A 19,751-nucleotide genomic window follows, 5' to 3' on the forward strand; every position below is an offset into this window, starting at 1 on the left:
CAGTAACATTAAGGGCACAGCTTGCAGGTCCCAGATCCTCGAGTCTTTATTGGATCGCATGCTGTAGCTGAACTGGCATTAAGCGGCTCACTGCTAACTCTGTGTGGTCAAACTCAGAACTACAGCAGTTTAGTGAGTTTGCTTATCTCACTTCGCTCTTATCTCAACATTTGCACAATGATACAAGCACCAGGTGAACCACAGTCATAAAGTCATGAGCATACTCTGTGTGAGAAAAGTCCAGAAAAGAAATCAGGCTCAATGTCAGTAGGACACAGGGCAGAGGGACAGCAGCAGTGTCACTCGCAGCTCACCTGAAGCAGGCTGCAGTGAAAGGCTCGCTCTTACTTCTTCCATATTAACACCCACATCTCACTTTCTAGGCTCAAGTATTTTCAAAGACGTTTTTTTTTGTTTGTCTACAATAATCAACGGCAGTAGAGGGGGCATATACTGTATAACCTCCAAGGGCAGTGAGTGTCAGAGACATTAGAGCACACAGAGAAGAACTGTGTCAAGAAAGATATCGTTTCACCAATGGAACCATTGCACTTCTCTCTATGATCAGCTAAACAGGGCGGGGATGGCTGATAATTAACACAGTGTAATCTATAGCGACACATTCATGGCTGGTATCTGGAGGTAACTGTAACACTGACAGAATTTATACAAAATAAAGAAAATATACATACAAACTAAATTTTGCACAGAAATTCCTCTATTGCTCGACATTGAACTTTGTTTGGAGCTAATTTGGTACTCCCAGTGTGTGTGTGTGTGTGTGTGTGTGTGTGTGTGTGTGCGTGCTTTACCCTCTCCTGGGAGGTCTGGTAGCGGAGGTGCAGGGCAGTGGGGTCCCAGTCCACAGCTATATAAGCATTTCCCACAGAGGCTCTGTCCTCTGTACACTCTATTGTGCAGCCTCGACAGAACCTAGAAACACACACAGGTACAACCCAGAAAATTAACATTCACAGTTAAAAATCAAAAACAAATGCATCAGTCTGCATCTAATTTTTGGTCTTTGTTCATTTGTTTCCAAGGTTAATTTGATCGTTCTGATGCAGCACAGCAAGAGATTTCCTCTGGATTCGTTGGCTTTTCTCTTCATCAAACATGTCATACAAAACACTGTCTTACCTGTACCAGGGACACCAGGCACAAGAGTTGCCATCTTTACCCACAACCCGTAAAGTGAAGGGGTACTGGTAGCCCATGCTGTCATCACTGCAGGGTAAAGAAGAAAAACATCATTCATGTTCCTCATGCACACTGTCGGTGGATATCATCACTTCCCAGTCAACTTGTTCACAATGCTTCATGTTAGAAAACAACTTCCATGTTTTTTATTCTTCCAATGGGGCACAGTTGAGTGAACCTGGTCTAAGTGACATTTAATGGAGGAGCAGAAATGGGACAGGCTTTAGATCACTGATACTGATCAGTTCTGATTCCTGATTGTGCAGATCAGCTCACACCATTCCTAATCTTCTTCAATAATATTAAGTAACAGTAAGTGAGAGGACTTTGACCTCTACAAATTATATTGTTTCTCTCTCCTCTCATAAGATACTAGCATAGCATTGCGATGGCTTTAGCCTACATTAGCACAAAGACAGGAAGTAGAGGGAAATTGATAACCCACGAGTAGCTCAGTCAAAAGCACAAGAATCCACGAAAAAACACTGGGTGAAAGCAGAGGTCAGCGTACCAGTCCTGGGCGTGGTTGCTGGCCTCCTGTGGGGGCAGTGGGCTGGCCAGTCGGGACACTTGGATCCAGACGGCATCGTACAGATCCTTCTTACTGGTGTGGACAGTGCAGGGAACTATGAGCGGCATGCCGAACAGACTGGGCCGGTTCTTCTGAGATGACAGGAAGTACAGCTCCGTACGCATCTGAAAGGGCGACAAATGTGCAAGTTACAGCACCTACAGAGAAAGTGCATTAAAGCCACTGGACAGATTACATGATGCAGTAATTATGCAGTACATAATTGTACTCATCCATTCAACTGTAAAATTTCTGACTATATATATATATATGGGTGTGTGTGTGTATGTATGCACATGTTGTACTGTGCAATACAGCATGTTGCATTTGTTGAGTTCTCACCATCTTTCTGTGCATGGCGATGATGTAGCCAATGAAGGGGCTCTCCTGCACTGGTGTGATGTGTCCATTGGCGACCCCATTGGCCAGGGGTGTCTCAGGGCTGCAGGGCACCATGGTGTTGGGCCCACCGTTGGGGATGAGGACCGGCTTGTTGTCCAGGTTTCCATTAGCGGTGGAGCCGTTGGCTATCGGGGTGATGTCTAATGAAGGTGGGGAGGGAGGAAATGAGGAAATCGGTAACTGTGCATGAAGACAGATTCAGGGTGAAAAGAGTGCAAAGACAAAGTGTGACTGAAGAGGCTCACCTGTCAGTGTGGGCGAGCTCAGTGATGTTGGCGAACCTGGCACCGGGATCTCAAATGCACACAGGAAGCCGTTAACAGACAGCCGGACTTTCTGGTTGTCCTGAGGAAAGTTCTAGACACAAAGGATTTGGACATCAGACTGCAGCACTTCACAGGAGCACAGACAGACAGACAGCACTGCATGCAGAATGTTTCTGTGGGTGAAAACACGTTATGAAGGGAAGTTCCAAAAGCGGAGTATCACTGTTTTCATGGAGTTTAATAGGACTTGCCCTTTTCTAGGAGTACAAGCTCAAGCAGCATTACCCCACTAAACATAGAGAGCAGCACGCTCAGTCTGACATGTTTAGAGAAAATTCAATTTCCCTGAAGATAACTTTTTAATGTCACTATCACTGCAGCAGGGGTTAAGTTAGTCCCTGTCAGCCAGACACGAGTGTGTGAAGAGATCACTGCACAGCACATCAGATGTTCCCTTTACTAAACTGAAACTGTACAAGCTGTTCAATTTTCTGCTGCTTCAACAAAGGCACCGAACCACAAATAGAAAGGATATGCTTTTCTGCAGAGCAACAGCAATTGGATCAATGACATTTAGACTAATCCAATCAGCTCCTGTTCTTGGCAACAGACCTGCAGTGAGTGAGGCCCAGACACACTTTCATTCTGTGTTAAATAGCTGCCTGAGAGTTTCATTTTGTCTTGTCACTATAAACAGATGTATGCCATAAATGGAACATGTGGACAAAATCTTTGTTATATGTTTTCCTGCACTGTGGACAATGAAATCAAGCAAAGCTTCTTCTGTCCTGGCCTGCAGTGTGCTGAAGAGTCTCAGTACCTTGATGTTGGAAGTATGGACCTCAGCCAGCAGGATCTGCTCAGGCTTCAGACTGCACAGCTCACTCAGCTGTTTCTTCAGGCCGGTGTACTTCTCGTCCATATTCAACCTCAGGCCATAGCGAACAGGTGTGGAGCCATCCAGTTTAATGACTACAAACACAGCACGTTAAACATGATTCAGGTTCTGTTGCTTAAATAAAGGAAGTCATTGCCAGAATGGTTCCTCCTGCCTCCTCACCAGTGATCTCCAGGTGCATGGAGCTGTCCATGGGCAGGGGCAGCGACAGGAAGTTGAAGGGGTCGAAGCGAGCGCTGATGTGTCCGCACGTCTTACACTTCACCTGGGACTTGAGCTGACCATGGAACAGATCCACCACAATGGAGCGGTTTCTCCTCAGGTGGTTCTCCCATGCCTTCAGGGTGGAGGAGCATGGACACGCACAAACAAACACAGTGGTGAGTTCACACACCGCTAATCCTGCAAATCCTTCCCCTCAGGATGTACAGAAGACAAACAGAACATCAATACAGCAACATTAGTGTTTAAAGCATAGCTTAGCTGATGGACTGACTGCTGCTGACGGCTCTCTTCTCCTCATCCTCTCAGAATGGACCGTGCCAAGACGGGTTCAGACAGGTCATAATTTTATTAAATGATGATGTTAACCTGATCAGTCAAAATAAGGGACTGTGTTGCAGTAAAATTAAGGGCAGTTTACTCTATGATGATTCATTTTAAATGTCAATATAACTGATGACAGGTGTTAATCCTATTTATGCTTACTTTGTCCAACAATTTTGGAATCACAAAAGAGTGATTTGACCAACGTCACAGCACAGCAGTGAAGGAATTGCTATTCTTTGTCTTACTTTGATTTGGGGGATAATCGTGCTCTAAGCGAAATACAGTTCCCATAATTTGGGGCCTTTGGGGGGCACAAAGGATAATGTTGTCATGGAGTCAGACAGTTAGCTGTGGGCCGTTAAGGAGCAGCATTTTCATAGTTTCTAAGCAGAATTATAAATGCTTACTTGCGATAGACTTTGGAGATAATGATATCCTCAGGAACTGTATTTAAAAGTATGTGCATTGTGTCTGTGTGTTCACATTTGACAAAGTTATGACAAATTCCCTCCCCGTATCTGCCCCACAGCAGATCTCTGTCCCAAACAGGGTGAGGCATACAGCTGTCAGTTCATTTGGAGGTAACAGTATTTGATCTGCAGTGTGATCTCTGACCTCAGAGGCCACCTCCCAGTCAGGCCGGCCATCGCTGTCCTTCAGCTCCACATAGGGTTTCTCATGGACTCTGTTTAGATCTTCATGGAGACCATCCAGCAGGAAGGCTAGCAGCTCCTGGGAGTCCTGCTGCTGGAAGCCATTAAAGCGCGGGGCGTACTTTGCTATTGTCCACTGGAGGAGAATGACATCATAAACTTTTTTTCTATACAACTTTTAAAAGAATTCTTAGAGGCATTCTGTAAAAGTGCTCCTGGAGCAACACATTTAGACACAAAGACAGTGATTCAGCTCACAAGGTGGAGAGTTATGGATCAAAACTGCTTACTCTGAGTTTGAGCGGAGCCACGTTCTTCTGCGTTCCACTCCACAGCTCCATCACTAAGTCACCGTAACACTTGGCCATGTGACCTCGCATCCCGATGGGGTTGGTTCTGTGAATGCACCAACACAGGCCAGTCAGAATTAAACGTTCACAACAATGGTGGCCAGAGTTACACCAAAGTAATTCCACTTCAACGATACCTGTTGAGTTCATAGAGATGTCTCCCTGAGATGAAGTAGTCTGAGAGAGGCTTGGTGTTGCTCACACACTGGATGCTCGAGTTCATGAAGCAGGTGTTGCCAAGGTTACTGAGGCCAGTGGCTCCCTTCTCTGTAGGAACTGGAATAGAAAACAATGACATGAACACTTAGCTGAAGGACAAACACTAAATGAGCATCACAAGCTTTTGTTACTGACCACTCATGGCCTTAATATCTTTTACTGCTGCACATATGACACACTGTCAACATCACTGCTGCAGTGTGACAGCTGAACGCTGGCTTAAACCAATTACTCTCAACATGCTTCAACATTTTTTACATCTACCACAGACTCATTTGTTTTGAACATAAATATCCTTGTGTATCCTTAATAGGTGATCACTCCCTGCATCAGCTTTGAAATGGGACTTGTAGAATTCAGTGGCAAACAGCTGCTATAAAATGTTTGAGAATGACATAAAAACTGCAAACATGGCAGAAAATAGCACATCCAATGTGTTAGTGGGCAGCACATTAGCACTGTAGAGTGTTATTATCTGTATTAACTATGTATTATCAGGCTCAGAAACACAGGTGTGACTGTATCCGTCTCCCCATCACTGACAAAAAACTATTAGTGAGATTACTTTCCCCATAACACACTGAAATCACTGTATTTTGTTTGACAGTCACACTACATGCTATGATGAGTGGACATTAACGACTTTCCTTCAGAGCTGATGTTTGTCTGTCATAGAGCGTAGTTACTATCCACCAATGTTTTCTCAAGACAAAGCCTGCACAAATACACAATAAGCTCATCGGGTGTCTTCCAGCTTACCTTTGTGTCTGTCCATCTTACTACTGTTGGCAATGAAAGACATTTCCTCAGGCCAGCTCATGTCTTTGTTCCTGACTGTGGAGGAAGAGACAGAGAGAGCGATGAAATCATTTTGCTCCCACTTTCATGTGCCATTATTCCAAAAGATCAGTTATTATATTGTACATAAATATTTGAGCATCTGTCAGTGTATGAGCCTGCAGAGAGTTTTGTTCATTCTGGAGACAAGTGTAATAGAAAAAGGGAGGTGTTTTATACCTTCAATAACTAGCTGCTGCTCATCCTGGATCTTCAGGCTTTCCAGTGTGTGATCTTCATCGTCCAGGAGGGTGAGGTAGTTCTGCAGGACGACAGGAGGAGAACACATGCTGAGACTGCTTGAAAATTTTCATTTATTGGGACTTTTTCACTCTTCTGTAGTTCTTTCATCTGCTTCACTTCAATTTAAAAGTGCCATTAGCTCTATCACATTAATTTGGTCGGGGGCCGAAAGGAAAAAATAAGCTGCTGGGCCCCTGTCAACACCCCAGTCCTCCCACACTTTGTCTGAAATGTGTAAACCTTTCCTGTGCTGGCCTCTGGTTTGCAAGATCAATGTAGGAACATGTAAGTACAAAGCTGAAATTATAAATGCCTTAGAACTAGATTTTTACACAAATCTAGACCCTTTTGTTTAGACAGGGCCCCAACATTAGGTAAGAAACACCCACCTGAAGGCCCCAGCTGCTATTGTGTTTTGGTGTTATGTATTCCCAAATAAATGTTGCCAGTTGCCAAGAGCTGATTGATCTCTAAATCTGTAACCTTTCCTGACAGGTATCATTAAAGCAGAAATCTGTCTCACGGCCCCAGCGCTGCAGAGACCCCCCAAAGTCCCAGCTTCACAGCATGGAAACTGCTTTTTGGTAATTTGATTAACTGCATATTTGTACTGGAATTTGCACCACAAAAGTACATTATCAGAATGGTCGTTACTGTGTAATCTTTTGGTCCTGTCTTATAGAGGGACCCCATGTCAAAGTCTAGTTTTTACACCTCAATTACCTGGTTTATATTGTTCTCACCATGTTTAGATAGTGACAGACACTGCTGAAGCAGATGGAAAATAAATGTGAATATGTAACTCGATGAAAATATTCTGAAAGGTTTCAGTGTTGTTGTGAACTTCCTGCCTGCTGTGTCATGTACTGCCTGATAAATATCTGATATTTCATAAAAGACAAATACATCAAAGTAAAGGGGACTCTTTGGACAGCTTTGCAACCCACCTCACTGTTGTAGAGCCAGAGTCTCATGTCCTCCTCCTTGATGCGGAGTCTCTGGGACAGGTAGAGGTGGATGTCCTTGATGGTGCCCATGCGGCTGAAGCAGCCTGTGTAGGCCAACACCCTCTTCAGAGGAGCGTTGGGGGATGGCACGTTACCTGCTGCAGCACACAAAGAGGACAGAACGCTCACAAAGTGACCCTAACACACAATCTGAACACACTCTGAGTTTTGTGTGTGTTCATTTGACTTTTTCCTCAGTTGGAAGGACTTCAGGTGTGATCTAAAAGTCTGTGAGAGTTTGAAAACTCAGCTGAAGTTTCATCTTTCAGCTTCTGCACAAGCTCACAGATGCAATCAACTAATCGATACCAACAACAGCATTCTGGTGACTGAGGATTAGTTGTAAGGAAGCAGCAAGAAAGGGCTTTCTTTTAAATCAATCAGCGCAAACTTGATTGGTCAATCAACTTAGTGGATTTAGTGGACTCAGATTGGATTAATCAAATACAAACCAATCAACATTAGTCCTGTTAAAGAAATTCAAAAGCTTCACTTCACTGATATTTAGTTCAAAATGATTCATAAAACTACATCTGATTTTCAAATGTCGTTATTTTTCTATCTGCACAGCTTTACTATTCGATCACAGCACAAAACAGACCACCTTCTACACCTGTTCAAGTGCTCTACTATTGCCTCATTATGCGGACAATGACACATAATTAGATCCGTTTTCGATGTCTGGCCGCATGCCTGAGATAGAGTCTTATTAACAAGCTGCTGCTCAGACAGAGGATGCGTCATGATGGAAGCCACAGCTCCATGGGGGACTAAGGTCTGCGCTGTGATGTGAAACCTGATATTTTGAGTAGTTTTGGACCAGCGCTGAGTGCTGATGCCCCAGCCTGATTACAGTGGAGCAACTGTGTACAGCTCCACACATGACGTGCTTTGTCATCCACTTTCTTTTGGCAGTGAGGCAGTTTATAATTGTACATTATATCCATTTAGACATAACGCAAAGGGTGAAATGCAGCTTCAATTATTGTGTGAGTGAGAGGGTCTATATATGGTTACCTTTGTGAGTACATTAGACCTGAACTGACTGGAGAGGAAGTGACGGAAATAAAATGACTCCCCGTCTTACAGCTTACAATCATCACCCTGAATAAAACAAATTGGCAGGAAAGGAATCCTAATTTATACCCACTATGCTGGGTGTCTGCCCTCACTAGATTGATACCAACTAAGTGCTCTGCAATACTGCATGTGTATTGCATTCTACTGCATGTCATTTTTATGTGTAGGTGACAGTGATTACTGAGACAGCAGGTGATGTTACTGCACAGCCAGAGGTTGCATTATGCCAGAATCTTCCATCATTTAACACATTTTGGAAGCACTGACATGTTTCCAAAGGTCCTCTGTCGCTTAGCTGGACTCAAGCAGCCTGAGTAATGACCAACAACTCAGCTCTGGACAGAAGCAGATGGCAAAGGCCAAACAGGCGGAGGTATTCAAACTAGTCAGCTTGCTGTTGACTGGAACACCACAAGCTCAGACAAGCCTGTGGTCAAACATCAGACCTAACATTGATACTTATGGTCTGACCCAGAACTACGGTGGCTGAGAGAGCTCAACACACTGCAACTGAAGAGAACACATCCTAGAAAAAGAGAACAGATGATGGAAAAAGCATTATATGTGCAAACCTGCTCAGCCATACATTGGTAACATCACCCAGCGAAGCCGTTGAATTACAACAGCGCAAATTGTGAGCATGTTTATCATGTTTTCAGGTGGTGATGGAGAAAAACTTTTCCCCCTGTGCTTCAGGTAATATTAACACTTTAAATATTACACAACATATCACCCATACACTAAGACAAAGGGTTATCCACTACATTCGTACATCTTGTTTTCACAAGCTTCTTGAAGTCCTGGTTCAAAAATCTTGAATTTGTAATCTTAAATTGTTATTCTATTACTGTAATTATACGACTACTATATGAAAAAAAAATGCTGAGAATGGCCCCGCTACTGATCCTCAGGACTGGCTCGGGACATTTCTACTTTATACAATGAATAAACAATCCACTTTGGTGGAATTCTTACATTAGTAATGCTTCCTGTTCTCTGCTTCTCTGAAGGGCGAGTGACATACATGATGGCTATTATATAATGGCTGTTATATGTAATGTTGATATATTTTGGTGCATTTCTATAGCAACTGTTAAACTTTGACTAGACCAGCACTGTCACCCTGAACTTAATAAAGCTTATCGTTGTGGTAGAGGACCATGCTGATCCTATTTGTGTCCACAATGATGTCACCACCTGACATCCATACCTGCAGTGAAAGCGGTTTGTCTTGCAGCTTCTCATGGTGATGCATTTGAAAGCAGGTGTAAAAAAGGATAGTCACCGGACTTTCACTTTGTTTGCTTTGTCAATTATGATGATTTCTTTTCCCAAATGTCATTTTTGCGTGTTGTCATTATCTGACAAATCACAGGGATCAGAGTGGAGAAACAGACTAAGACGGATTCAAATTTGGTCCAATTATAGCTGTTCAAAAGCAAAAGGAGTGAGTTTGAGTGGAGTGAGGGAGAGAGAGACAGACATGTCTAACATTATTATCATGACTGTTTCTCACTAATAATGCAGACGAGTGTAGAGCACCAGAACAAATATCGTAAAACTAATACTTGAACAGCAAGGTCAGTGGAGATTGAAAAGGTTTGAATGATTCCACTTCCTACTCCAGAGCACCGCCAGGGCTGGATCAGTCCACTCTAGGAGGATTAAAGGGGGAGGATGCAGGATAGCTCAATGAAGCATTTATCGACGGCTTGCTCTGGTCTTGCTGCAGGCTTACATTACCTCTTGATGGGGGTAAATATGGTGGGAACATTCGCAGGCTGGTCATACCCATATTAACCCAGATGTTGGACTGGGGGGAGCGCGTGGCCGGCTGCTGGCGGAGGAAGAGGAGGTGGCGAGGGAAGAGCTCCAGCTCTGCTTGGCCTGTCTTGCTCTCCAGGATAACCTGCAGGGGTGGAAGGGAAAGTTTCAAGTCTCTGCAAGTCGAGTTTTGAGTGCACTGATCTGTCTGGACAGCTGTCATGAGGATTTTGTCTTTTAGGTTGCTCTCACTCTTGTAGTGTAGTCCCAGATCAAACGTTAAAGTAACCAACACAGTCAAGCCTGCTCCTTGTAGAATAAATAACTGTGGAAATAAAATTAGCCCATGTGAAACTCGTACCTGTCCTAATTGTTATCTGGATGCTACCCAGTACCCTCTAGTGTTTGCTTTTAATGTTCTAATGTGATTGACACTAGCTTCACCCACCTCCCCAATGACACCTGAACTCATGCATGATCGTGAGATAAGACATGCTGTGATTGGTTGGGGTCATACATGTAGTCTTGCCAGTCACCTGACCAAGACACAGCAAGAGTTTGTGGCACTGTGATCATTAGATCTGACACGTGACCATCGTCAAAGACAAAAACATAATGTAGTCTGATCCCGGCATTAGTTACAAGTTAAGCTTGGTTTAGGCTTCGGCGTCGCGGCGACGCCGTACCTACGGCGTACACCCTACGGCGTCACTGAGCATTCGTAGTTCTGCGTCAAGGGAACGCGTTGCTCCGCAATTCACCGCCAAGCCGCTAGGGGGGTGCGGCTGTGTCTTTGTATGGTTTTGGGGGGGCTCTTGCCGCCGCGAAGAGGAGTTGTAGAGGTGGTCGTACTTGCGTACCTCCTCGATAATTCTTTCTTCGGCTTGGTCCAGTTTTTCTTGTAGCTCTCACCACAGAAACTTTGAAAATGGCAGTGTTGTTGTGCTGCGACCATAGGGCTGCGACTGAACCGAAAATTACGTTCTGAACGGACCAATCACAGTCCTCGAAGTTCACGTCACTACGCGTCGACGCGACACGTAGTCAGGATTTTTTGGAGGTGCGCGTCAGGCTACGGCGTAGGGTCCGCGTAGGGGTCTGCGTCGACGGCGTAGGTACGGCGTTGACGCGACGCAGAAGCCTAAACCAGGCTTTATGGTTCAATTATGGTGCATGTGTTGCCATGGTTACCCCACAATATTCCACTATTCAAGTAGACTGTGTGCAGTTGTTCAGTCTGCGTCAGAGTTTAAATAAGAGCTGGTCTGAACAGATGCATCCAAACACGAGCATTTAGTGCCATTTAGCCAATTTCTGAGACATGAGTAGACTTGTTATCCTCAGTAGCCTAAAGTCAACAACTGGAGTGGCGTGCCTTGGTGAGATGCCATTTCTCTCTCCACAGAAAAATAACTGGTCGAGCCACTCACTATTCATCACTTACTGTGTTACTGAATCACTCTGTGACAGTCTGTGAGAAACACAAATCCTGACATCTGACTGTGAACACATTCAAAGCACCGCATTTAGCTAAAATTCAGACTTGAGTCAATCATCTCTGGCAGATTAGAGACCTTGGATTGCAACCATTTTACCAAGTCCAAGTCAAGTCTTTCAGGGTTCTGAATGCTGACCATGACCATTTTTACTAGCTTACTAATGCACAGGCCTTTTATTTAAATATTCACAGTGTGTGGCAAACACGAACATTCAGGTTGTAAACAAACCTCCAGGTCAGTAAAACTCATTTAGAAGAGAAATCAAGGGCAAACTGTAAACTTATTATCCAAACTATCTGTTGTACACATTCATCACAACATACAAACCTATTGTACTTCCTGTTCATGTGCACACAGTTTATCTGTGCAATGAGGTATTTATTACTGATATTTCAGGTGCTCTGACCTTCGGTTTTAGTTCCAAATAAAGCTGTTTAGATTGTCTCGATAACATGCTGGCTTGTGTTAAACCCGTCTGATTGCCTGGCCACTTTTCTTATCCTATTGGATTTTGTTTGAAACATTCTTCAAAAATAAGACCACATTTATCCTGACTTGCTGCTCTGAAGAGCATCCTGATGTTAATACCGCCCAGTCCTGCACCACAGTGATAGTGAGCCGTTGAGGGGGTGTGCTGTCTTAACTCACCGGTCGCGGCAGGCTGAGGTTGGCACCGTACCAGTGGTAGAGCGCCCGCCACACCGGCTCTGGCACCGTCTCAAAGTCTCTACCAGGCGCCAGCTGCAAGGAGCGCTTCAGCCTGCCACCCTCCATGGTTAGCGTAGGGGCCTGCAGGGGCACAGCACAGACATCAGCATTTAATACGTGCACAAAAGACACCATCCGCCTACTTGAATTACAGATAATAGACAGAGACAGCATCCTAATGCTATGCACAGGCTGGCAGCCGCTATCATTACAGCAAATTGTAGAGATAAGACAAAGGAAAAAGGAAGCACCATCTGGTCTCTGAGAGCCATTGCCAGTAGAGGAGGAGTGCTTCCTAATTGGGAATCTCAGATAATTTCTTCTGTCAAACCAACGAAGAAGCTGGCAAAAATTTTCATCTAACACACTGTTGTCTTGTTTAATATGTGCTAAAGATTGCAAATTCTGTATAGATGTACAAGCTGTGAACTTAATTTTCTTTCAAAGGCCTGGATCTTTTAAACGCTTGGCTTTGTACAACAAACATTTGGATTCAGTGAACAGATGAGCTTGGTTCACAAAGCAAAGCCAGAGGGAACGTTGTGATTCTTCTGTGAGACGGAGGAGCTTCACTGTTCTCATATATCAAACATATTCCAAAGCAGAACGCTGAGCATTGGTGTGTGATCCATGCTCCACGATCACCTCCTGACTGTGGGATGTGGTTTTTCTGATGTAACCACGAGGTGATCAAAACTAGAATTGAACTCTTACGGTCGCAAATGATGGCACAAGTTGCTCCAAACACAACACAAAAGGTTCTCTTTCACAGACTGAGAAGGTGCAGACTGAAGACACTCTTACAATACATCATGTATTTGGCACAAGAACTAATAGTCAAAAAATATTTGACTAACGCCAAAACACTATACATGATTATATACTTTTATTTGTTCAAATGATTGGAGCTGGAGCTATGGCTATCTTAGCTTAGCACAAAGGCTCTGTTCACAGGTAAAAACTACACCTATCACCAACCCTAAAGCTGTCTTATTTACACAATGTGCAGTTCTGTGTTACTCTAACTTGTTGAAATAGCGGATTTTCTTGTAGGGGTTAAACTAACTAGTTAACATACAGTAACTAGTGCACTTAAGAGGTACTGTTAGGTAAGCCAAATATTTAACAAAGCCAGACTAGTTTAGCTAAGCTAGGCTAACCACATCTCGACTAAAGCTCTGCACTTCGTTCATTTTCTCATATAGAATAGATAGTGATATATTTTGAAGTCCCTAAATTTGAGGCCATTTAATTCATAAAGTTTCAAAATTTTTATATTGATATATTGTTTTCAATCACATGGACTGATTTTGAGAGCTTCATCAAAGGCAGATCTAACCATGACCAAAATGAGTCTGGGGTTTAAAATGTTTCTCATTGTAAACACATTTACTGTAAATAAACAGGACAGTCTTTGAGGGCCATTCTGGTTTTTACTGCACTTTCAGACAAACTTTACATGTAACAACTAACTTTGTGCAGCTCAAAAACAAAATAAACTCAACAGCTATCATACATGCACAGACGCACGCACGCACGCACGCACGCACACATGTCCTTGCCTTCATGGGGTCGGTGGTGACCAGAGGCTGGTTGTCAATTGCTCCAGGTCTTTGTGCCAGCTGGGAAGGGAGGTGGCCGTTGGCTCCAGAAAAACACTGATTGTTGTTGTCCGATACATTGTGCTGACGGGCAAAACAGCTCTCTGTAGCAGAGGGAGCTACCTGGGGGCTCAGAGCTGCTGGGACAGGAAAGAAATGGAGAGAATGGATGAGAGGGAGCAACCTAGCCACACGTACAGGACTGATAAACAAAAAGTGCTCAAATTCACTCCACTGTTAACTCATGATGTTTTATTCTCGGGTGCTGTCTGTGAGTCTGGACACTGTAAAGATGCCAGTATAAATACTGAATAGATGACCAATTTAAAACTAAAACAAAATATTGTATCAGAATGTCCGCTAAATATAAAATGGTCATCCTAAGAGTTGACAGCTTGCTGATCCTGACTATTGGGAGAGAGACCTCTTATCTCTTTCAATAGGGGATCATTAAGCTGTAAAGTCTGAAATAACAGCTGGTATTCAACTGAAGGTGCAGTCCTAAATAATAGCTGGCATGAACAAATAAAAGCTGGTCATTGATATAAACAAAATAAAGTGAGCGGCAACCACACACATGAAGTAAAAACGTTCAGGTAAACACTATAAAAAGCAGCAGTCAAATAATGGCTGATCACTAATAAAGGCTGGCGGGGGTGTGGTATAGCTATACTCACATTTTGCTATTTACTGTTATGAGAAATGTGTTGACTGACCAGTCTCTGTAGCCTCTGAGGCGCTGGACACAGCATCAGGTGACCTTTCCTCCGTGGGGCTGACCGGGCTGAAGGCCCCCAGTCCTCCCAGTCTGTCTGGTGGGGTGGGCTCTACAGTGGCTGTGCCCATCGGAGCTCGCAATGAGCTCAGGATGGACGGCTGCTCCACCACGATGCCCTTATGCTCCTGGACAGGAAGATAACAGCAGGGACTGCCCTGTCATTGTTGAAAGTGATATCTGAGGTTAATGTGTTTGCTTTCAGAACAGCCACAGCTTCTAAACCTTTTACACGTGAGCTATGATTTGGAGTGTCAATCTACAGTAACCAAGCTGTAGTTACAAAACAGGTCACATTAATGTTCTGTATGAAAAATGATTCATCTTGAATTCATATAAAATGATGTAGGACCTTATGAAAGAAATACAAAAGTTAACCCACTGGTGCATGTGAAATTAAAAGGTGTTAACATCAGTTTACATCTATGTTCACACATTTTGCCTTCTTTCACTTGACTTACGTATTTGACGTAGTCCTTCCACTGCTGCCACCACAGCATGGAGATGAGGAACCAGTTCTGACCTTGCTGCAGCCCATGTCTGCTCTCCCTCTCCAACCAACCCCTACACACACACACACACACACACACACACACACACACACACACACACACACACACACACACACACACACACACAAACAAACAAAATAGAAACACAACCCACAAATCAATTGGAAAACATTCACTAGGTCTAACAGTATGTTCTTCACAGTTGTATACAGTGACATGACAGATAAAGAGGACCGGTTTGTACCTTATGATCTGTCCCTCCTCCTCAGGAGTACCAGGCCTGAGTCCCAGGACTATGTGGCAGACCTTCACCAAGACAAATACACAAAGATATACAGAACGTATGGAAAATGATGATGAATAAACACTGTTTTCAACATCAATACAACTTCTACATCTACAGTATGGGGGTGAGCTGACCTGGAAAAGCAGGTTTAAGAACTCATTGGCCAAAGCACTCTTCACACTCCAGATCTGGTAGTCCTCCAGGGTCAGGTGACCCAGCTGGTGAGAAGTCAAAAGACACGACAGTCAGCATACTCAGATTCACTTTTCTCAAAATATACACTGCCTTTGAGACCTTGAAAACAGTGGAAGAAAATCTATTCATCTGCTTTTGTTATTGTGAGTGAAAATAGCTCAGACGTAAGACAAGAAGACTGCTGGAGGTGTACTGGGAAGCTCCCAATGACAAGATGACGAAAGCAGGTTGAAGCTGGAGCTGAGAGTACAGTGGTGTGACTTTCTCTGAATCAAGGTTATGAAATCAAATTGTATTATGGGACTGAAGTCAAAGGATTAACTTCCTGACAACGCCTCAATAATGATTCTGTCACCAAGAGTCGTGTCTCACCTTGGTTGTATCGTGCATCTTCAGAATGCCCTCTACTATGTCTGACACGCTACTGTGCAGCTCCTGCAAGGAAACAAAATGTATTAGCCTCCAGTAGCAAACACCAAGCACCGTATCCTCAGCTACTGCTGTGAACAAGATCACAGCGGTGCTCAGATTCAACAGATTCTGGGAAGATCATCAGTATCTGTCTGCTTCGGTGCCATAAATAACATAACAATAGAATATTTTTAGTTACAGTTCCTGCGGCAACCCCTGCTCTGTCTGGCCATTTCAGACTGCACAACAACAACATCATCAGCCAGAATTACCTTTAAATAAACATAACCATAAGTATGCCTGATCTTCTTTAAACTAATTGTCACCATTTTAAGAAATACTTTTATTCCAAGAATAAGATGAGAAAATTGATATCAATTCCAAGTCTGTGTGTACACAGAGCCGGGTCGTTGTTCACCTTGCTTAGCACAATGACTACAGCTACAAAGAAGAGAAGGGGGAAACAGCTAACCTAGCTACGGCCAAGATTGGAAAACATGGCCACTAAGAGCTAAAACACAGGCCTTAACAGGTCTGCATCTACGCTGAGCGTGTGTGGACTTACAGGGAGTGTGTCTGTGCGATTGTCCTTCCACACCTCCAGCAAGGCCACCACCATTTCATGGAGTTCATCTCGAGACAGAACGCCATCACGGTCCACATCAAACACTTTGAAGCAAACTGGCAGTGAAAGGAAGATGTGCAGAGGTGAAATACAAAATATGGTTATGACGCACAACACCAGTTTTCACCAGCTAGAAAACCAACACCACACTGCTTAGACTGTCAGCAGAAAATCCAATATGTTTTAGACTGTGCACGAATGACCAATCAACAATCTCCAATTATTTTCACTCTCCAACTTCCATTTAAAGACCAGATAACAGCTACAAAGAAGAGCTTCTTGCGATAAAAAGGCTTGGTATGTCTATGTGAAGCCTCTGGGATTTATTTATCTGTAATGATTTGAAACCACAGCATGGCTTACATTTCTGCCTTTCAGCAATGGGCCCCCTGCAGCACGCAGAGAGTCCACAAGAGATCTCTTTAAAGTCGATGTGATTGTCCCGATTCTCATCGAAGGCGTGAAACAAGCCTGGAAAACAATATTGAAGCAGGCAATATTTAAACAAAGAGCAAGTCTTCCGAGAGGGTTTCATCACTGGTGAGGGCTTGAATTTAAAGAGCCTGAAGACCCACATAGGGCCATGATGATCCAATTTATAGATACATGCACTCTGCATCCCCATGACATATGAAAAATACAGTAACATACAATCTTACCTTCACTCAGTGAGGCATGGATGGGAGGAGAGACCAGAGGGACAAAGGTTTCCAAGTCAAAACGGCCAGTTCTGGATTGGGCTTTCAGCAACCAGTAGCGCTTCTCCAAGTCTATAATGTCTGACTCCTCCACTGCAGGAAAACAGAGGAAGAGCAACACTGTTCAGAGGAATCACTCCCAATCACCAGCTGTGTAGCGTTGTTCAGAAATGGACAAACAGGTGAAAGTTAAACTTCTGGAATCATTACTTCAGCTTAAAGCTATGCTGTCGCTTTAGGCTTGTGCTGCAACTGAATGTGGCCAACTGGTATTATTGTGTGTTCATACTGACACAAGAACACAAAGTTGTTTTTCTAGACTTTCCAAAAATATACTAGGTGCAAGAGTTCTAGTAGCAAGAACAAATACACTGTAAACAGTGTGGATATTAATAATAAATACATACAGCTAGCAGGTAGGTAGTGTATTGTAAAGTGTAGGGTAGCAGAATAAAGTACATGTAAACAATATCATATCAAGGTTAATACAAGCTACGGAGGTCAGGTGATAAATGAATATAACAAAACCCGCATGATACAAAACTGACACAAATAGCAATAGAAATCAACTAATAGACAATTAATACATAATGAAAATGTGTCCTTGTTTTTAAGATTCATTTTCTTGTCATTTGACTAATTTGTCCTTGTTCCAGGTCTTTTGTCACAAAGGGGGGGCTCTGTGGTCCAGGTCCTACCAGCTCTTGGCAGCACTTAAAGGTCTACAGATAGAGGGAGTCGCATGTAGAACAGATTATAAATCAGTAAAGACTGTATGAATTTATGATTCATGCTGTATATAGTATGATGCAATAACCTTAAGGAATAATGTTTAATGTAATACTTTGAACTGAAACACTGCCTAACACACAGAAATGGAGGAAAGTATAAAGTACAAGGTATGATGAATAATGAATAAGGTGCTAAAGTGCAGAGCAGCGAGGAAACACGTGAGCAACAGGGCCTGTATTCATCAAAGACAGGTGCTGGTGACTGGTGGGTGGAGAGCTGTTATGGCAGTGTGGGAGCAGGGAGAACAACAGTAAAACCACCCCACACTGAGATTCACTCTTCATCACGCAATACAAAAGACGTCCTGTGGCTCTCAGCAGAGCACCCTCAGGGAATCAGCCTGTGTTCTGGGCCAGAGTGTGGTGGGAGGGGTGGAAGGTGTCGCTCATGATAAGCAACAGCTTGGGTCAGCATTCGTCTCTCCACAGTCAATCACCTCAGTCTTATCTGCCAGCACGTTGAGCCTGATGGCACCGTCCATCTTCATAACTTCTCCAGGTTTTGAAAAATTCACTGAATCCATCAACTACCTTTCCACAAATCTATTCAAGTATGATGGAACAAACCCACAGAATTTATGGAGCATTTCATCAATGCTTTCCTCTTAAGGTGGTATTTGTAATTTCTCTCATTGTTTTAATGAATCTATTTGACTCTGTCCATGTAAACCCTGTGGTGTTTTAGAGCTGAAAGGATTAGTCCTTTAATCAATTAGTTAACTGCCAGAAAATCAACCATTCTGATTAAATGTTTAAGCTTTTCTGTCGAGCTAAAATGTGAAACACTCTCCAGTTTCAGGTTCTCCGAATGTCAAGATTTTTGCTCTTTTTTATGATATCATAGCTAACTGACTATTTTGGGGTTTGGACTGTTGATTGGACAAAACAAGCAGTCTGAAGATGGCCAACAGCAATTGAGAACAGCTTAAACAAAGTAGGAAATAAGGAAAATCATAATTTGTGGAAAGTTAAACGATAGAACAAAGAAGGAAATAAAGTAACCTATCTCTACTGTTAATTGGAGCATGTACAGGTTGAGACCGTGTGAGAGGAAGAGTGAAAAGGACAACGGTCAGGATACGACAGCAAAACCAAGCTGGCATCACGTAACAGCCACTGGGTGGAATGGTATTTGACTCAACTTGTAACGGAGTGATACGGATCAGACCAATATAGCATATGTACCTCTGCCAGGGTCAATGAACCAGCCTCCCCCTTTCAACATGCTAATCCACAGCTTAAGGTACAGTAATAGGATTGAGCCGCTAGCCGGCTAGCCTTTGGCGTGGAGCCAAAACATATGACAGGTGTCAAAACACAGACACACAAATCAAATGGCAGTCCGTTCCTGGCAGATAGTCGATGGTGGCTTCCCAGTCGGGCTATTAAAAGAAGCTTCCTGAAAGCGTGTTTATAGCAGCGACTGGTCACAGCTTCCAGTCAGATGGGATGATGATGGTTGTGGTCAACTGCTGGTGAAGCAGCACACTGGAGGATGGACTGTGAGAGGGGTGTTCCTCTCTCATCCAGGTTCGGACTCCCTGCAGTCCAGAGGTGAGCATCAGGACTGCTGACCTTGGCCTGACTGGGAAGCACTCAATCACCTTTTTA

The 19,751-nt window shown here is 43.5% G+C and overlaps 1 protein-coding gene across 3 annotated transcripts in view; it reads right to left on the reverse strand.

The window, feature by feature from the left end:
- The window catches only part of usp32 (ubiquitin specific peptidase 32), a 58,432-nt gene that overhangs the window by 5,941 nt on the left and 32,740 nt on the right, over positions 1 to 19,751 (reverse strand). Inside the window, exons 6-29 of one of the 3 annotated variants that reach the window (XM_076734854.1) lie at positions 17,311 to 17,442; positions 17,015 to 17,122; positions 16,592 to 16,707; positions 15,988 to 16,050; positions 15,555 to 15,638; positions 15,379 to 15,440; positions 15,084 to 15,186; positions 14,564 to 14,750; positions 13,809 to 13,984; positions 12,187 to 12,327; positions 10,019 to 10,184; positions 7,136 to 7,293; positions 6,126 to 6,207; positions 5,868 to 5,942; positions 5,027 to 5,165; positions 4,830 to 4,935; positions 4,502 to 4,675; positions 3,500 to 3,674; positions 3,260 to 3,411; positions 2,419 to 2,530; positions 2,114 to 2,313; positions 1,712 to 1,896; positions 1,141 to 1,227; positions 813 to 933 (exon numbers count right to left, since the gene is read on the reverse strand). In XM_076734854.1, the coding sequence (XP_076590969.1) occupies positions 813 to 933; positions 1,141 to 1,227; positions 1,712 to 1,896; positions 2,114 to 2,313; positions 2,419 to 2,530; positions 3,260 to 3,411; positions 3,500 to 3,674; positions 4,502 to 4,675; positions 4,830 to 4,935; positions 5,027 to 5,165; positions 5,868 to 5,942; positions 6,126 to 6,207; positions 7,136 to 7,293; positions 10,019 to 10,184; positions 12,187 to 12,327; positions 13,809 to 13,984; positions 14,564 to 14,750; positions 15,084 to 15,186; positions 15,379 to 15,440; positions 15,555 to 15,638; positions 15,988 to 16,050; positions 16,592 to 16,707; positions 17,015 to 17,122; positions 17,311 to 17,442 (3,104 nt within the window). Of the gene's footprint in view, positions 1 to 812; positions 934 to 1,140; positions 1,228 to 1,711; positions 1,897 to 2,113; positions 2,314 to 2,418; positions 2,531 to 3,259; positions 3,412 to 3,499; positions 3,675 to 4,501; positions 4,676 to 4,829; positions 4,936 to 5,026; positions 5,166 to 5,867; positions 5,943 to 6,125; positions 6,208 to 7,135; positions 7,294 to 10,018; positions 10,185 to 12,186; positions 12,328 to 13,808; positions 13,985 to 14,563; positions 14,781 to 15,083; positions 15,187 to 15,378; positions 15,441 to 15,554; positions 15,639 to 15,987; positions 16,051 to 16,591; positions 16,708 to 17,014; positions 17,123 to 17,310; positions 17,443 to 19,751 lie in introns of all 3 variants that reach the window. The other 2 variants (XM_076734855.1, XM_076734853.1) reach the window with 2 other exon arrangements.

This window comes from Chaetodon auriga, chromosome 7 (assembly GCF_051107435.1).
Source record: "Chaetodon auriga isolate fChaAug3 chromosome 7, fChaAug3.hap1, whole genome shotgun sequence".
Taxonomy (NCBI): domain Eukaryota; kingdom Metazoa; phylum Chordata; class Actinopteri; order Chaetodontiformes; family Chaetodontidae; genus Chaetodon; species Chaetodon auriga.